The following is an 18,601-nucleotide window of genomic DNA, read 5'->3' as shown; positions in this document are numbered from 1 at the left end:
TCGCAGCCACAGTCACCTCCCATCAGGGCCGGCTACTGTGGCTGGGGGCTAGGGTTTGGGAGAGTAGGTCTCTAGGGGGTCTGGGTAGGTGCTGGACACTGGGGGGGGGGGTGGGAGATCTATGTGTTGGGGGCCTGTCAGTGGGGGAGATCTGTGTGTGTGTGGGTGTTGGGAAGTGTGGGGGGTCTGTGCGGGTCACTGCAGTTGTGGTGGTGGGGGGCACTGGACAGTGAGGGGATCTGTAGGGGGGCTCTGGGTGGGAAGGTGCGGGGCACTGTGCAGTTGTGGGAGGGCTGTGGGGGGTCTTCAGCTGGGGGGCACTGGTCAGTGAGAGGATCTGTGGGGGAGGTTCTGAGTGGGTGGGGGAGTGATCTGGGAGTGAACTGGGCAGGGGATTTGTGGGGGTCTCTGGGTGGTGTGGCACTGGGCATAGGGAGCTGGAGGGGTGCTGGGCAGGGGGTTTGTGCGGGTCTCTGGGTGGTGTGGCACTGCGCGTAGGGAGCCAGAGCGGTGGTGTGGCACTGGGCGTAGGGAGCCAGAGGGGTGCTGGGCAGGGGGTTGCATGGTACAGCATGGGCCCACCCCCAAGGGGAAGAAGCACAATGGCAGTGCAGGGCTGGGCTGGACAGCGTGGGTCTGGCAGCTCCTGGTTTGTAAACAGTGCCCTTGTACTGGGCTGGGTGGAGTGGGGCTGTCCCTGCCGTGCCATGACTCATATCCCATTGCCCCAAGTCAGCCCCTCGCTCTGAGGACTCTGCCCCCATGCCTCATGTCCCCATTTCCCCCATGGGGACCCACAAATATGTTTAGCACCGGGCCCACAACAGGTTAATCCGGCCCTGTTTGGGGTGCAGGCTCTGGGATGGAGTTGGGGGTGCAGGAGGGTTGCAGGTTATGGGGAGTTTGAGTGACGGGTGCAGGCTCTGACCTGGGGCAGGGGATTGGGGTACAGGAGGGGGTACAGACATGTGGGCTCTGGGAGGGAGTTACCAAATCAGCACGTTGTATAGAGAAAGGAGCTGCAGGGATTTCATATAGACATAGAAAATGATAGAAGACACTTTTACATAGTCAAAATGTGAGAGGCAGTGTGTGAGGGAGGGAGGGGGTGTCTGTACAATATTTCCCCGCATTCAGTCTCCTGGCTGGAGCAGTAACAGCCCCGCAGCACTTGTATAGGATAGAGAGGAGCCGCGCTGTCTACGCTTTGACAGTGTAGGAATCGGGCTGCTTGTGCCTTAAAGACCCAGCCCCAGGAACCCGCCCCCTGCTCCGGGGCTGACACGCGGCAGAACTGAAAACAGCCTCTGCCCCCCCCCCAACCCCGACACCCCCAGATCTGCGAGCGCAGCAGGTGGCTCATCCCGAGGGGCCACTGTCCCCCCCCACCCCCTCCCTAAACGGGGATTTTGTCCCCGCACAGGGTCTGGCAGCGTCTCCCCCCCTGGGCTTAACCGCGGCTCCCACCCCCCACCCCCGATTTTTCCCCTTCAGCCTCTCTCCTGCCGCTGCCTACAGCAGCTTGAACCCCTCTGGCCAGTAAATTTGTGTCCCCCGCTCAGACCCTGGCAGCCCCCCCGCTGCGATTTGCCCCCTTGAGCCTTTTAAACGCCCCCAAAGAGCAGGCAGCAAATTGTGAGTAGAAGTGAGGGGAGAGAGAGGGCAGTGGCGACAGCGGAGGTTACTGGGCATGCTCAGTTCGGCCGCGCATGCTCAGTGCAGCCAAAGTAGCGGATCGGGAGCGGTTCATGTTTCTGTCGGTACACCTGTGGGGACTGCAAGATGTATCCAGAGGGAGAGTCCAAAAGAGTCCCCAAACAAGTCCAACTATCTCGAGCTTTTTCCCCTTATTTATACATTAGTAGTAGAATGACATATCCCTTAAAGAAACCTTGTTAAATAAGCAGTTTCAAGCAAGAGGTTCCTTCTGACTATTGATTAACCAGGTGTGCATTTTCCAGAGTCTACAGCTCTGAGATCCCAATAAACATTCCTGCTCTTTTTAAAATGCATGTATCAACAACTTCAACACTAGTCTTATCAGGAAGGACAAGGGGTCAAGCTGCCCTTTCCGTGGCACCCAAAACCCCCTCCCCTCCTGCTTTGGTCAAGCTGAGTTTGCTGAATGATCAATTTACAGCTCGCTGACTAGGTTGCTTTTTAACAATAAGCCATAGTGGTTTTAGGCACTTTACTGGTTTGCCAAAGTCTCCCCGTACAAGAGGACCACGCTCACATTTCTGTGTTTTTAGGACTTTTTAGAAAGCATTCTACAGAGTTGAATTTCAGGGTTATTATATGTAAAACCCTGAATGAAAGTCTGAGTATTTTTTATTATTCCCTTTCCATTGCAGAGAAGGTCATACAGTTTATTAGCAAAGAAAACATTGAAAGTAGTGTAAAGCATTATAAATAGTATTTGAAATACTTATGAGTGCCCTTTGAAAACAAGCTAATAGGCAGAAAATCTACCTTTGTGCTTTATACAGACTTCCCCCTTTTGTCATTGTACACAAGGTTTCAACACAAAAATTACACTTCTGTACCATGGCGAGTGCATGTCAGCGCATTGCTCTCTGATCTTATTTTTGAGACATTTTCTTGAGCCTTTTCCCTCACTGCTAAAACTCAAGTGCTTTGTCTTCATTGTGTTGTTACTTCAGAGTAGCTCAAACACCTTTGTTATTGCAAGGTGATAAAAAAATCAGACTTTTTTAGCAGCGAGGAAAAGGCCTATGTCTGTATAATATGGACATAATATATACTGTACACATCTGGCTTCTTCAATTGTTGATAACAACAACAGCTCCTCCTTCTTTTCAAGATTCCTCTGTGTTGTCACCGAATGCAGCCCCCACAGCAGACGTGTACTTGCTCCTGCAGGGAAAAAGAGCCACTAATGTGACATGGCTGTGATAAGATGATTTATTTATAACATTTCCCCCCTTGAGACCTGATTGGCTCAGCTATTGTGACCTGCCAGATGGATTGCCCACAACAAAAACTGTCTATGCAAACACACGCACCAAAAGAAAAGCATGTCTAGTAACTGCCACACCCTACGTCTTGACGTTTCTGGGGGTACTGATAGTCCTGCACTCTGCCCATGTGCAGACACACAACATCACAGAGTTATAAGTGAGTTGAATACATCTTTCCTGCAGCCTATCAGACTGTGTCCTCACACCTTTGGGCAGCGGTCCCCAGACGTTTGGTGGTTACGCGCCCCTTACCCCTGTTGGACCCCCCCCCCCCAGTCACCCTGAGCCCGGCCCACACCCCCACACCCCCAGGTGCTGGGGCTGGAACTGGCGCGGGGAAGGGGGCACTGACGCGCTCCGGGGCAGGGCGCGGCTGCCGCACCAGGCGAGAGTCACAAGACCGGGGCTTTCAGCGGGGACAAGGGGGGGGAGGGGGAAGGGGCTCAGTCGCTCTGCGCACGCTCAGTACAACCCCAGCCGAACCCTCCCTCAAGGAGACGTTCCTACACCGCACCGGCGGGGTGAGACCGCCTCGGGGGTTCCGGGCCCAGCTCATGTTTCCGGGGGGGCTGACTCATGGTGCCCAGGGCTGACGCTATTTCCGCCCACCGCTAGCGTCACGTCCCTTTCCCCTCCCACCACCCCGCGCGGCGGCGCTCGCTGACGAACTACAATTCCCAGGAGCGGGCGGGGCCCCAGGACTCGCTTTCCCAGCGTGCCCCGCGGCGGGGTCTGGGTAGTAGTGCGCATGCGTCCTAGCCACCGCCGAGCGAGGGCCCCGGTTTGACCTAGAGCAGCAGGAGACAATGGCGGCGGCCGCGGGGCTCCCGGGGAAGGTGACCGACAGCGGAGCCGGGCTCGCGGGGACCCGAGCGGGAAGGGGCCGGGCCGGGCCTCACCGCCCCCGGGGTCCGTGGGCTCCTCGGCCGGGCCCGGCGGTCGCTCCCTTCCCCCCCCCCGCCCCCGCCAGCGGGTCCGTGGGGCGCCCGGACTCCTGGGTTCTCTCCTGGCTGGGGCGCCCCGGCGGGCGGGCGGGCGGGACTCGGGGCCGGCCTGTGGCCGCGGGGCTCGCTCGGGCTCGGGGGTGGGGGCGCCCGGCGAGCCCCTGGCCCAAGCGATGGTGGGACGCGCCGGCTCGCGGGCGTTTTTCCTCCTGACTCACTTTCTTGTTGAGGGAAATTAAATGTCTCCCCCCCCACCCCACCCTTGTCTTCTAGCTGCGCTTCTTCAGCACCTCCCTGGCCAGGCCCGCCTCCCAGCTGGTGAAGGTAGGGCCGCTTACGAGTGTGTGATCGCGCAGGGAGTTCCCCGGGGCAATTTCAACTGGCCTATGTTGGGTATTTGTCACCTACTGTTATGCCCGGGCTTTGCTGTTGCTGGTTGAAGAAGTTATCGCACCTTCCTACGAAGTGTCCTTAGCTTGGTTTCACGGGAGGCACAAATGCGGTATTGTTGGTTCAGTGTGTACTAGTTTGGCTGTGTCTCTGCCTCATTTACCTGAAAAACCAGGGATTTGGAGCCATCACATTTTTTAATTGCTCCCTTACGGCTCCGCTCCAGCTCCGCACAAAAACCTACGGGTCTGTGCTCCAGCTCCCCGCTCTGCTCCAAAGCCCTGTGAAAAACTATGCTGCAGTTAATTGAGACATCTCTCTTGGAACACATTGAAGCTCCTTGATTAGTTGTTTGCAAATGTAATTCTATTTAATTGGAATGCCTGTAGGTTACTTACCCCTGGTCTACACTGGGGGGGGGAATCAATCCAGGGCTGCCTGGGGGGAGGGGCAAGTGGGGCAATTTGCCCCGGGCCCTGCAGGGGCCTCCACGAGATTATAGTATTCTATAGTATTGCAACTTTTTTTTATGGAAGGGGCCCCTGAAATTGCTTTGCCCCAGGCCCCCTGAATCCTCTGCGTGGCCCTGAATCAATCTAAGTTACACAACTTCAGCTACGTGAATAACATAGCTGAAGTTGATGTACTTAGATCTACTCACCATGTGTCTTCACTGCAGTGAGTCGACAGCAGATGCTCCCCATCGACTCCACCTGCACCTCTCGTGCCAGTGGTGTACTGAAATCAACAGGGAGCACTCAGCTGTCAATTTATCATGTCTAGACTAGACGCAATAAATCGACCCCTGCTGGATCAATCATTGCCCGCTGGGATAGCTCAGTGGTTTGAGCATTGGCTTGTTAAACCCAGGGTTGAGAGTTCAATCCCTGAGGGGGCCATTTAGGGAACTGGGGTAAAAAATCTGTCTGGGGATTGGTCCTGCTTTGAGCAGGGGGTTGGACTAGATGACCTTCTGAGATCCCTTAACCCTGGTATTCTATGTTCCAGCAAATAATGTAGACAAGTCCTGTTAGTGATGCTAATGTGTTATTTTCAAGCTGGTTATTTTTGTTTCAGTTCTTCTTATAGTTCTGATGTGTGGGAGAATGCCTGAAATATCTTACCATGTGCCAGTTCTTGGCTATTCATTTTTGTTTGTTACCTGTACAGTTAGTTTGCATGAATCTCACCTGCCCTATCTTTTGGCATGGGGTATGACAACAGATCCTTTTTCTCAGTGTAGATTGTGCTGCCTCCTTAATCCTGTGGGGTCTGTCCAGTACAAGGACAGTTTCGCTGCATCTCTGTAGCTTCCAGTGTAGCAGCAGTAGTAGAAATAAGTCTCTTCTATCAAAACAGGAATTTCTTTTAAAGGTGGTAAAAACTTTTTACTAGGGCTTCCTGCTTAAAGTGATTTGAGTGAAAACAAGACTGCTGCAACCTTTTTAACATTAACTAATTCATACTGTTTTAAATATGAGAAGCTCAATGGGAAGTTAAACTTTTTGATTATACCAAAGGCATCCCAAAGAGCTATTGAGAAAACATAAATATTTTATCTACAGGGGGTCAAGATTTTTTCAAGTGACTAGTGATTTTTGTGTGACTTTCTTAACATGCATTACCAGGCCCGAACTCTGACAGTGGGTGTTCACTAGTTTCCAAAAATCAAACCCCTTCAAGGTGTTTCAAGATGGGCACCCAAAATTACTAATCTCTTGAAAATCCTGGTTTAGTGCAGTGGCATAATTAGCAGCTGTCACACACTATCTGTTGTCAGACCCAGACAAACTGCTATTGACTTTGATGGGAGTTTAGTTGACCCTTCCACTAAAATTGGGCAGAAAGGCAGCCGGTTCTGGCCAACGGGAACAAAAGATGGAAGAGAGAGGGCCCAGGTGTTCTGTTTGCTTGGGACCAAAGAAGGAGGACAGAGGGAGGTACTGTGATATAGGGTGGTTGGCTGGAAGGAGATATCTTCTGGACTTGGGTCAAAGAGCAGCCTGAGCCACCTGGTTGCATGGTGCTAAGACTTTCTAGGCTTGAGGGCCCTGAGAACTGCCTGTGCTGTGCTCAGATACACAATAAACCCTTCCGTTTTATGCTGAGAGTCACTGTGGGGTGGCATTGCTCCATCTGGGTGTGGAGGCCTCGTGGGTCCAGTGTGAGTGGACTCCCTAAGGGGGCTCACGAGAAAGAAGGCTCAGAGGTACGGTGCCAGGGGACCTAACCCCAGAGAATGAGTGCAGCCCTCCATGGCCTTTTGTTTAATTTCATCCAAAAAGCACAGAGAGCTAAGTCACTCATATCACCTATTCCATGAATAGTTCTCTGCGCCCCCCCCCCCACCCAAATAATAAATAAATAAATAAAAAGCATCTAGGCAACTGGGCTTTTAAAAGCTCTTATTTTTATGTGTATTTGTGGTAGGTCAAAACCTTTAAGGGTAGGCTGTCTTTCAAGAGGAAAGTCGTGCATCTCCTGATGTTAAACCTGCTTGGAGTTAGTAACTGTCTGAAGCATTAGGAGTCACTAATTTGACTTCTCTGTTTTTCAAGCCTCCAATCCAGGTTTATGGACTAGAAGGTCGCTATGCTACTGCTCTCTACTCTGCTGCTTCTAAGCAGAAAAAACTGGACCAGGTCGAAAAGGAGCTTAGTCGAGTATTGGTGAGTAGGTCTTGTACAGTTACTTCTCTAAACAATTTAAAATTAAGCTTTAAGTGTTGTGGAAATGGCTTTTCTTATAGTTTCCCCCCCTTTTCAGTTATGGAGGAGGAATTTCTCAGTCTTTAGCAAATCCTAAACATTGCAAATTTAAAAACATCACATTTTTATATAGAATATATCAGGGGTCGGCAACCTTTCAGAAGTGCTGTGCCGAATCTTCATTTATTCACTCTAATTTATGGTTTTGCGTGCCAGTAATGCATTTTAACCTTTTGAGAAGGTCTCTTTCTATAAGTCAATAATATACAACTAAACAATTGTTATATGTAAAGTAAATAAGGTTTCAAAATGTTTCAGAAGCTTCATTTAAAATAAAATTAAAATGTAGAGCCCCCCGGACTGGTGGGCAGGACCCAGGCAGTGTGAGTGCCACTGAAAATCAGCTCACGTGCCGCCTTCGGCACACGTGCCGCAGGTTGCCTACCCCTGAAATAAATGATTAGTATTAAACACATGCAGTTGCTTTTCTGGTCTAGTTCTCAGTGCTGACCCTTGCCTTAATAGAAAATGTGAAGAGTTGTGTTTGAAAGAGGATTATGTTAATGCAAACTAGATACCTTTTTAGCTTGTGCCAGCAATGTCCATACAAGACAGCTAGAGCACAACATTTAGGTGTGTTCTGCAATTCACACCCCCAGAGTCCACACTGTGGGACAATATAGATATAGCCTTTGTGGTTTTTTTAATCTACACTTTCACATTTGCATAGTTTGGCTATCTTCACTTGCTGGCTTTTTAGTTCCTGGGGGCAGGTCTACACTAAAAACACTGCAGCTGTGCCACTGTAGTGCTTTAATGAAGACACTCTCCACTGATGGAAGAGAGAGCTCTCCCATCGGTATAATTAATCCACCTCTATATGAGGCGGTAGCTATGTTGGTGGGGAAAAGCTCTCCTGATGACAGTGCTGTTTACACAAGCACTTAAATCAGTATAATGTTGCTCAGAGGTGTGGATTATTCACACCTCTGAGCAACATAATTATATTGCAGTATTTCTGTAGTGTAGACTTGCCTGGGGATTTTTCATCATACTCTTCTATGCTTTGGCCATGGGAGATTTTCTCCTTGTATATCCAGCTCAGTAAGTCAGGAAAGAGTTATAAGAAGCTTATTAGACGTTTGTAGAAGTTTCTAATCTGCTTTGAAACTTTTCATGTTCCTCTTCATTTAGTTAATGCAAACCTGTGCATTTTCCAAGGATATGTGTAAAAATGAGTGCATCAGGTTTTCTATTGGTTATCATGTTACCTATGTTTTATCTTTTTTTAGACCCTTCTGAAGGACCCCAAATTGTCTAGTGTTGTCGTGAATCCTCATATAAAGAGTGTAATTAAACAAAAAACCATAAATGATGCTTTAGTAAAAGAGAAACTGTCTCCGATCACGATCAACTTAATGAGTAAGTCATTGATATAAGTATAGTCTGAGCATTACGCTAGCAAATATTAATTTTTCATGACCAAACCTACTTTCATTGTCTTAGACACTTAAGACATTATGTAAAATGAAACCATTGAAGCATTTTGGTATTTGCTGTGGTTTGCTCTTTTGCATTCTTAACTCAGATTGTATTGGATATTTTTTTCGTATGTAACTTGTTTTAAACATTGCAACGTCTCTTTTTCCAGAATTGCTTGCTGAAAATGGTCGCTTGAAACAGACTCCAGATGTAATTTCTGCTTTTGGAAAGATCATGAGTGCATACCGTGGAGAAGTGCTCTGCTCAATCACCACTGCCAATGTAAGTTAGAAACACAAGTTCTGCGGGACTGGGCTTAATTGATGGTGGCTGCAAACGTTTTTGCTTAATTGCTGTAGGCAGCCTGAGCAGGTTGAGCTTGGCTAGGCTTGAGAAATGAGCAGCACTGCATGTTCACCACCGTACCTGAATGAAAGTTACTTGTACACAGGCTTTCAGATCCCCAGCAACCATTGACCAGAAAACAAAACTGTTGTGCACTTTTTTCCTTAACTGACTTTAGTTGTTTCCCAGCGCTTACATAATTAACCATGAGCAGTATTGGGGACCAATGATTGAGGAAAACCACAGGAGAAATTTCTCAGAAATGGTAGGAAGACCTGCTCCTTTTGCTCTTGGTCTGTGGGAAATGGAAGTGGGAGGCTGCTCAAGTTTTGAGCCTCTGGTTGGAGAGCCAGTGGCGCTTGCATTTTTACCTACAGGTCACTAGCTCGTCTGATGGGCAGTAACTAAATACTTCTAGTCTTGTCAGAGTTTTGGTTCCTCCTAGGTTGCCAGCTAATGACTTTTCTTAGTAAATCTCTGAAAATCTAGGACTGGGCTATAATTAACTTCCTAGCCAGGCTAAATAATTCAGTGCTTCCATTTCTTGTTTACAAAGCACACACAGCTCTCTGTATCCACAACTTCAGACATTAACATTGTTGTGAGCTGAAAGAACAGCCTAGTTAAGTGTTCCCCAAACTGTGTTCCGCGGAACACTGGTGTTCCACACAATGTGAATAGGTGTTCCGTGAAAGAATCATAATTAGAAAAGAGAGTCTACCGTTTTTTTAATTTTAAATTTTGCATATTTGAAACATAGTTTACAACTTTTTTTTTTTTGAATGAGTATAATTTAACAGAAAACTCTTTCTGGTTATTGATAGATCTCGTATTGAATATCATGGCGTAAAGAGAACGTGTCATGCAAGCATGTTGATGTCTACCCCTTTCGGGCACGTTTCAGTTAGTGATGTTGTACCCCTTCCGCTCAAGGCTGCGCGAACTGCAGTGGTATGCACACAACATTCTCTTTACGCCATGTTGAATATAACATTCACTCAACACGTTCAAACCTGTGGGTCTTTACCGTGTGTGCGATAAGCACAACTAAACTAGCTTCGCTCAAAACAATATAAATATTTGTGACAAACAAAATTTGACAAATCAGTATTTCTAAATATTGTTACTAAACCTAATCACCATGGATTTGTGGCTAAAAGAAGGAACTTTGAAACAAAAAGCAAGTTCTTCTTGTACACCAATGTGGCCGAAATAAACGAGCAAAATATTGTGACACTTCAAAGTGAGGATGAACAGTCAGTCTTTTGCTGCCGAAAAATCTGTTAGTACTAGTGAGTTATCCAAGGTGAAAGAATTTCCACCGAAGTAGATCAAAAAACAAGAAGCAGGTGTTAAAAGACCGAAATGAAAGTTTTTTGTCTTTCGGTTTTACGTGTGTTGGAAATAAAGATGTTCCTGATGCGCAGTGCGTCGTGTGCAACAAAATACTAGCAAAGAGTTCATTGGCTCCTGCTAAACTTCATAGGCATTTGGAAACCAAGCATGCTGAATACAAAGATGTACGTTTTTTCAAGAGGAAGCGTGACTCACTTGGAAATTGTAAACGTTCGATGATTAAAATTGCTAAAACAGACAACAGAAGCATCTTATCGAGTAAGTTATGGTATAGCACTTGCCGGAGAAGCTCACACTATTGGAAAACCACTTATCAAGCCTTGCGCAAAAGATATTGTAATGTGCATGTTGAGTGAGCAGTCTGGTAAAGAAATTGATGCTGTACAGTTGTCAGATAATACTGTTGCACGCCATATTGAAGATCTTGCCGATGACATAGAAAAAGAGCTAGTTTGCTGACTGAAAATTTGCCATGAGTATTCATTGCAGCTAGATGAGTCCACTGACATTTCAGGACTTGCTGTGCTACTAGTGTTTGTCCGATATAGATTTAATAATATTATTGAAGAGGACCTGCTCTTATGTGAATCTCTGCAAAGCAACACAACTGGAGAAGAAATATGCAACTGCATCAACAATTTTATCAAAGCATGAAATTAGTTGGGGAAAATGTATTGATGTATGTACTGATGGTGCTCGGGCAATGATTGGGAAGATGAAGGGAGCTGTAATGTGAATCATAAGTGTGGCACCAAAAAGCACTAAGAGCCATTGTGTTCTACACAGACAAGCATTTGCAGTTAAAAAAAAATACCAGCATATCTGAAAATTGTACTCAATGAAGCAGTACAAATTATCAATTTTGGCAGGTCTTGACCACTTCAATCCAGGTTATTTAAAATTTTGTGCGCTTCTTTTACATTTGGAAGTGAAGTGGCTATCCAGAGGAAAAGTGCTTGTGAGGCTTTTTGAGCTCCATCATGAGCTATTGGTATTCTTCAGGTAATTCAGGATGAAAATTTAATGACTGTCTGACAAATTCCTCATGGCTAATGAGACTTGCGTATCTTGCAGATATTTTTGCAAAATTAAATGAAATTAATCTGTCGCTGCAAGGGAAAGAATGTGACTATTTTTATTACAATGGATAAAATTTCGTCGTCAAAAAAGAGACTGGAATTCTGGGCATCTTCTGTAGAACAGAATAACTTCAACTGCTTCCCTATAGTATATGAATTTCTGACTGAAATAAATTCTACAGTCCATGAAGAAGTTTCAAGCACCATTTTACAGCACTTACATGACTTGCAGGCCTCTATTAGAATATTTTCCTACAACTACTGATAATGCTTGGGTTAGAAATCCGTTTGTAATTACAGCCAAACCAGTTGGCTTTACTGTGCACGATTATGAAAGCCTAATTGACTTAATTTCTGACTCTTATTTGAAACAAAAGTTTAAGGATCTTCCGCTGAATAATTTTTGGAGCAGCCTAATAGAAGAGTACCCTAATGTGGCTAAACGTGCCGTTCGAGTGCTCCTTCCTGTTGCTATCACTTATTTGTGTGTGACGGGATTTTCGTATTATACTGCAACAGAAACCAAATATAGGAATAGACTTGATGCTGCGCCTGACAGGGGGATTCAACTTTCAAGCATTATTCCTAATATTAAGCGAATTTGTGATAGAAAAATGCAGAAACACCAATCCCATTAAATCCAAATTTGTATTTGTTTATAAAAATAGATTTTCCTAGTAAAAAATCTAATTTGTTTGGAGTTTGTGTATATAAAGCAGGGTTTTTTTAAGTAGAACACTGTTTTTAATTTTGACTCTTGCACTTGATTTTTGTACTACTTTATATTTGCTTTCCAGTTAGAAATTGTTAGTTCAAGTTATTTTAAATTTGTAGTTTCGCTTTTTTATAAACTATATTTGAGCATAAATAACGCAATTTATTTGAAAACCAAACTACTACAAAATAATATTATAAGTGTTCCGTAATAGGCTAAAAAGTGTTCCGTGGCCAAAAAAGTTTGGGAAACGCTGACCTAGTTAATGACTTACTGGACACGTGAAAAGGCTTGCATGTGTGTTTGGGTGCACAAGTTCTCGTCTGTGCTCTTAAGTTTCCGTGGCTAAAATTACCACTCTTGTGCCCATACCTGCTCTTTTATGGCTTTTAAAGACACTGTCACGATTTATTTTTTTCAATAACTTACCAGCAAAACAGCTAGAATCTAGAACTGTTGATGTTCTCTGCAAAATCTGCTCTGATTCCACTGTGGTCCCATCTCCATAGTAGCTGAATGGCTTACAAACATTCCTGACTGTATCCTTTCTATATCCTTGTGAGGTAGGAAGGTATCCTCTCCATTTTGTAGATGGGGAACTGAGGTGACTGCCTAAGGTCATACAGGAAACCTGTGGCAAAGCTGAGAATTACAATCCAGAGAATAGAGTCCCAGTTGCGTAATTTAACCATCTTTTCTATCTTCAATCTTTAGTACATGTTTGCAGCAGAAAATAAACCTTCCCTGTATAACCTAGGCACAGCTGTCTTGCTGATCGAAAACAGTCTTCGTCAAAATGGAGTGTTGGCATATGGAGTTTTGACATATTCCTAAATGATATAACCTCTATACATGTAATTAAGTAGAACTAAAACTAACCTGTCCAAAGCACACCAAACAAATGCTACTTTTTATGCTCTCCCACATTCACTGTGTATTACCCAAATTGTCGCTCATTGCTCTTTCTTCCTTTAGTCCCTCCTCCAGTTTGTGTATTTAAGCTTGGGAATAGAAAATTCAGGTATTTTTTGCACATTTGATATTTAAATACAGCCCTTCATTTTCTGTAGTTTTTTATTTTGATTTTTTTTTTATTTCCCCTCCTCCATCCCCTCCCACCCAAGCCCTTGGATGAGGCCAGCCTCACTGAATTAAAAACAGCTTTGAGTGGCTTCTTGGCTAAAGGAGAAGTCTTGAAATTGGAGACCAAGGTAAGGACTAATGGCTTGTGAATAAATTCCATAAAGTGAAGCAATTTCTGTAACCAACAGGCAGATCCGAGGTACAGACTCCATTGAAAGATCTATTGTAAATATTTTTTATGCATTAGTTTTTCTTGGTCTAGTAAAATTTGATATACATATTAAATTCTGCTTTTGATTATAAATGCAGTGGCATTTTTAACTACTAAACTTGCATCATAGTAACTGCAAGAACAAGATTACTATTAGGCAAACTTTTTCATTACTGCATAGAAAAGATTGACAATTGAATATTTGGCCAATGGATTTTCATTTATTAGATGTGTGTAACTTTTTCTTCTTCCTAGACTGATCCATCAATCCTGGGTGGAATGATTGTCAGCATTGGGGATAAGTATGCTGACATGTCAACAAAATCCAAGATTCAGAAACTGACCAAAATCATGAGAGATACCGTGTAACATCTTATCTAACTGTTTTTCACAGTGAAACCTGTCAATCTATTATATGGAAACAATAAAATATTTCTCCTTCGATGGGCTGTAGTGTTTATTTAGAGCAGGGGTAGGCAACCTATGGCACGGGTGCCGAAGGCGGCACACGAGCTGATTTTTTCAGTGGCACTCACACTGCCCGGGTCCTGGCCACCGGTCTGGGGGGGCTCTGCATTTTATTTAATTTTAAATGAAGCTTCTTAAACATTTTAAAAACCTTATTTACTTTACATACAACAGTAGTTTAGTTATTATAGACTTATAGAGAGACCTAAGAACGTTAAAATGTATTACTGGCATGCGAAATCTTAGAGTGAATGAATGAAGACTCGGCACACCACTTCTGAAAGGTTGCCAACCCCTGATTTAGACTAAGGTGATTAACTCTGAAATGCAACATTAGCTGCAGTAACCTCTCCAAAGTTAGGTGAAGAGCTCCAATTACAGAGCCCTATTTAGCCACCCTGTAACTCTTGGTTTGGAAAATGGGCTTGACCTGAATCTAGCTATGTAACTCTGAAGGCAATGGAGAACGTTTTCTGTAAAAGTAGACAAATTGGTCAAACGGTTGAGTTATTGTTCCTGTCTTCTAATCCAGGAACAGCATTCATAGAGGGCACTACGAAGATAAGTGCTCTATAAATGCCAACAGATTACGTTTGCTGTTGTATGAATCAGTCTGTTTTCAAAGACAGGAACAATGTAATGCTTAAACTGCCATTAGTTGAAAACAGACATTTTGTCATGAAGCTAATGGAATGTTAAACAATGACCCGTTATCAAGGAGTTCTCACAATGGCCAAGTGCATAAACTTAGGTGGATGAGTTTTGGCTGAAACAGCTATCAAGTATATAATTTCCATCATACATTGTCTGTTATATGTCAAACTACTGAATGTACAATTGTCTAAAAATCTCAGTTGATACTTCAAGTGGGAAGTCTCAGTAAAATGTATCTCTTAAAAGATTCAAAATTAAAAGTAAATGGCTAATCGTAAAGCTGTGTTGTAATGAAATATGCATTTCTTTGGACTTAAGGTTTATTTGGATATTCTGAGCTTTCAATTTTTTTTAAATAGGTTTACCCTCTAAAAATCCATGACTTTTTTTATGTAAGTAACCTTAAATGGTTTTGGAAACAGATTTTAAATATACTTACCTCAGTTGTGAGATCACCTGTTTAAGATATCTACTATTGGGTGCACCTGACTGATGCTGCTGAGAGAAGACATGGAATTGGCAATACTATTCTGAGTTTGTTGCAGATGTGCTAATTCTTACTACAGCCCATACTCCTTTTTTCCTATTTAAATCAAAAGACAAGTGGAAATTAAATGGTTTAGTAATATTTGGAGTGGGTGGAAGGAGAAGATTGAGTTCTATTAGAAGCAGGACACCCTGCTGAAACTGCTGCACTTCTTGAGTGGCAGGAATTCTTCACTTAGGCCTATCGCACCCCCACCCAAAGAAAATCCACAAGGGGAGACAACACACTCAACTGCAGGCTAAGGGAGCTCCTTTTTCTCTGCAGTGAGTGCCACTGAGAAATCCAGAATCAGCCATGTCTACCTATTAGGATAAAGTAAGGCCCCCAATGTTACAAGTAAAAGAAAATGAAATTAGAGTACAGCAGCACAGTAGATCCTGCAACTGAATTAAAATGCTAACTGGGGTCTCAACCCTACATTGAAGTGTAATTTAGGAGTAAACACAGGATGAGGAATAGAGATCCTATTAGTACTTCCACTGTTTGTGTGGCTTGAACTTGCAACCTCCATCAATTTCCACATCTGTAAAACGGGGACAAAATATCTATTTCGCAGAAGTGCTAGGAGACTTCATTCAAGGCTTTCATATCTATAAATAAAGTGTGCTATATGTGCCAACCCTTAGTAAAAAAAAAAATAGTATTTGTATTTCCTTGCATCTTACTATGATGTAAATCTTTAACCAAAAATTTCATTGAAGATTCAAGCTTTTCTACACATTTGACATCATACACAATTCATTGTTTAAAAAAATTAGGTTTATTCTTGCATAATTTCACATAAGTACAGTCTGTGTCAAACAAGAATAGAATCTTATTTGCAGTATTAATCTCACTGAATACAGCAGTAGAAGTGGGTGTAATCTGTACAAAAGGAATACTAAAAACTTTTCTTTGACCTAGTTCATAAATGGAATAACTTAACCAAGAGGAGCCAAGGAAACAGCAGATCCAAAAATATTCATCCCAGCATGTTTGAGAGTTTCATAATATAAAGGAAAAGTGTTGTCTAACTATTTTCCATTATTACCTATGATGACCAGTTTGAAAAAAAGCATGGAATGGATAGTGAAGAACAGATATCTAAATTAACAGTACACATGTATTTTTCTGAAAAAATAACATTTTCCCTGTTTACCCAGATCTGAGACACATACATGTAGCACAAGTATTTTATAATGCCTTAGGAATTTGTAGGCTCTTATGAACACTACATACAGTACAATACTTCTTTTTAAAGGAAACTAAACAATACCATTACTTGGCCACAAAAAGTGTACTAGGAAGTAACAACACAACCAGCAAGAGGGTGTTCCCTATTTTATGTATTAACATTGGAAAAAATACTGTGGATTGCCTTTTTCAATAACCTACCAACACTTAAGTAAAAAGTACCCCTGCTAAAGTCTGTAAAGGTTGCAGAGCTAAATTCCTTTTCCAGTTAACTGAAGAAAGGAATAGGGTATTCTGCAAAACCTATTAATCACAAGTTAGCATTCTAAAAAGCATCTAATCCTTTTGTGAACTGTAAACTAGTTGGGGAAGAACTTTAACATTTATGATGCACTGTAGTTTCTTTTATATTGTATTTCCATTCATTCAATTCAAAATGCTGATGGAAAACTTTGAGATCTTTAAATAGTATCCCGGGTAGGAAAATAACAGCAAATTGCCTCACATTCAACCAAAACCTGTCTTCCTACTGGGCAAACTGGCCTCATGAGAAGATGCATTTTTGTCAAGGTAAGAGAAGGTTGGCCTGTAATTTCATCAATTAATAAAATAAGGCAGCCAATGCATCCATATGCAGTGGGGTAGGACAGGTTTATACCCCACTGAAACTGGATGCCAGTGGTGTATGGGCTTTGTGCTGGGCTTTAGCACAGGAGTAAATTTCACTGTTGGTGCTCTGTGCACCACAAAGTGACACTGCAGTGGGGTTGTTCTGAAGACACCAGCACCTAGGCCTGATTCAGGAAACAAAAGTGTATTCATGGTGGAAACCTAGTGATAGCATCCCATGAGTCCTGCCCGGATGACCACAACTGAACTGATGGAGTCCTCAGATGCTACCAAAAGGGGAGTCAATCAAAGCACCCCAGGAAGCTGTAGTGTGCACTAGCATGGTCCTCACGAACAGTCGGTGCACAGCACATTAGTGTGCTGTAGTTTTACATCCCAGCTTGCTGCGCACCAACTCGTCAGCTAGAAAAGCCCAAAGTAGCAGCAAAAAACATGGACCGAGCATAAGAAAATTAAAAATACTTTGATTAAACATCTTTCACCAGCACTAAAATGACTGAAGTGAAAGCAAATGAACAGTAGATTAAAAAGCCCAGCTGCAGTGGCTAGTCATTACAGTAACTCCTCGCTTAACGTTGTAGTTATGTTCCTGAAAAATGCAACTTTAAGCGAAACGATGTTAAGCGAATCCATTTTCCCCATAAGAATTAATGTAAGTAGAGCGGGGTTAGGTTCCAGGGAATTGGTACACAGTGATGATGATTGTGAAGCTTGGTTGAGGTGGAGGAGTCAGAGGGTGGGATATTTCCCAGGGACTGCCTTACTGCTAAATGATGAACTAGCAGTCGTCTCAGCCCTCAAAGGTTAACTCGTTGTTAATGTAGCCTCACACTCTACAAGGCAGCACGAATGGAGGGAGGGGAGACAGCATTGCAGACAGAGACACACACCGTGTGTGTATGAGAGAGATGCGCATTGTCCCTTTAAGTATGCTGATCCCACTCTAAGTACATTGCCTTTTTAAGTAGATCAGCAAGTTCATAGATTCATAGATTGTAGGACTGGAAGGGACCTCGAGAGTCATCGAGTCCAGTCCCCTGCCCTCATGGCAGGTCCAAATACTGTCTAGACCATCCCTGATAGACATTTATCTAACCTACTCTTAAATAGCTCCAGAGATGGAGATTCCACAACCTCCCTAGGCAATTTATTCCAGTGCTTAACCACCCTGACAGTTAGGAACTTTTTCCTAATGTCCGACTTAAACCTCCCTTGCTGCAGTTTAAGCCCATTGCTTCTTGTTCTATCATTAGAGGCTAAGGTGAACAAGTTTTCTCCCTCCTCCTTATGACACCCTTTTAGATAGCAGTTTTCAGGTATCATGTCCCCTCCCAGTCTTCTCTTTTCCAAACTATACAAACCCAATTCTTTCAGCCTTCCTTCGTAGGTCATGTTCTCTAGACCTTGAGACAGCAGCAGCTGCCAGCAAGCTCCCTCCGTCCTGAGCCCTGTTGTGTCCGCCCCCCCACTCCCGCCGCTCTATGGAGATGGGTAAGTGGGGTAAAGGAGCAGGGGGGAGGGGGACACCCTGACATTAGCCCCTCTCTATCCCCCCTCCCCCCACCCCCTCCCAGCAAGCAGGAGGCTCCCAGGAGCAGCTCCAAGGCAGAGGGCAGGAGCAGCACATGGCAGTGGGGGAAGGGACAGCTGAGCTGCCTGGCAATTGATAGCCTGCTGGGTGGCTGCCACACAGGGAACTTAGGGCAGCAGGGAACTGATACGGGGGCTGCTGGTCCACGCTGGTTCCAAGCCCTCACCACTAGCTCCAATGGGCTGCTCTTCCTGCAAGCAGTGGACAAAGCAGGCAGCTGCCAAACAACGTTATAAGGGAGCAT

The 18,601-nt window shown here is 44.2% G+C and overlaps 1 protein-coding gene across 1 annotated transcript; it reads left to right on the top strand.

The window, feature by feature from the left end:
* Positions 1-3,688: 3,688 nt before the first annotated feature.
* On the top strand, positions 3,689-13,738 carry ATP5PO (ATP synthase peripheral stalk subunit OSCP). Its single transcript, XM_045002385.1, has 7 exons — positions 3,689-3,817; positions 4,199-4,249; positions 6,874-6,984; positions 8,316-8,445; positions 8,675-8,787; positions 13,125-13,211; positions 13,550-13,738. The coding sequence occupies exons 1-7, from the start codon at positions 3,788-3,790 to the stop codon at positions 13,661-13,663; spliced, it is 636 nt and encodes a 211-aa protein (XP_044858320.1). The 5' UTR covers positions 3,689-3,787; the 3' UTR covers positions 13,664-13,738.
* The last annotated feature ends 4,863 nt before the right edge of the window (positions 13,739-18,601 follow it).

The sequence above is a fragment of the Mauremys mutica genome, chromosome 1, assembly GCF_020497125.1.
Source record: "Mauremys mutica isolate MM-2020 ecotype Southern chromosome 1, ASM2049712v1, whole genome shotgun sequence".
Lineage (NCBI taxonomy): Eukaryota > Metazoa > Chordata > Testudines > Geoemydidae > Mauremys > Mauremys mutica.
This window is presented reverse-complemented; position numbering and strand designations above follow the sequence as displayed.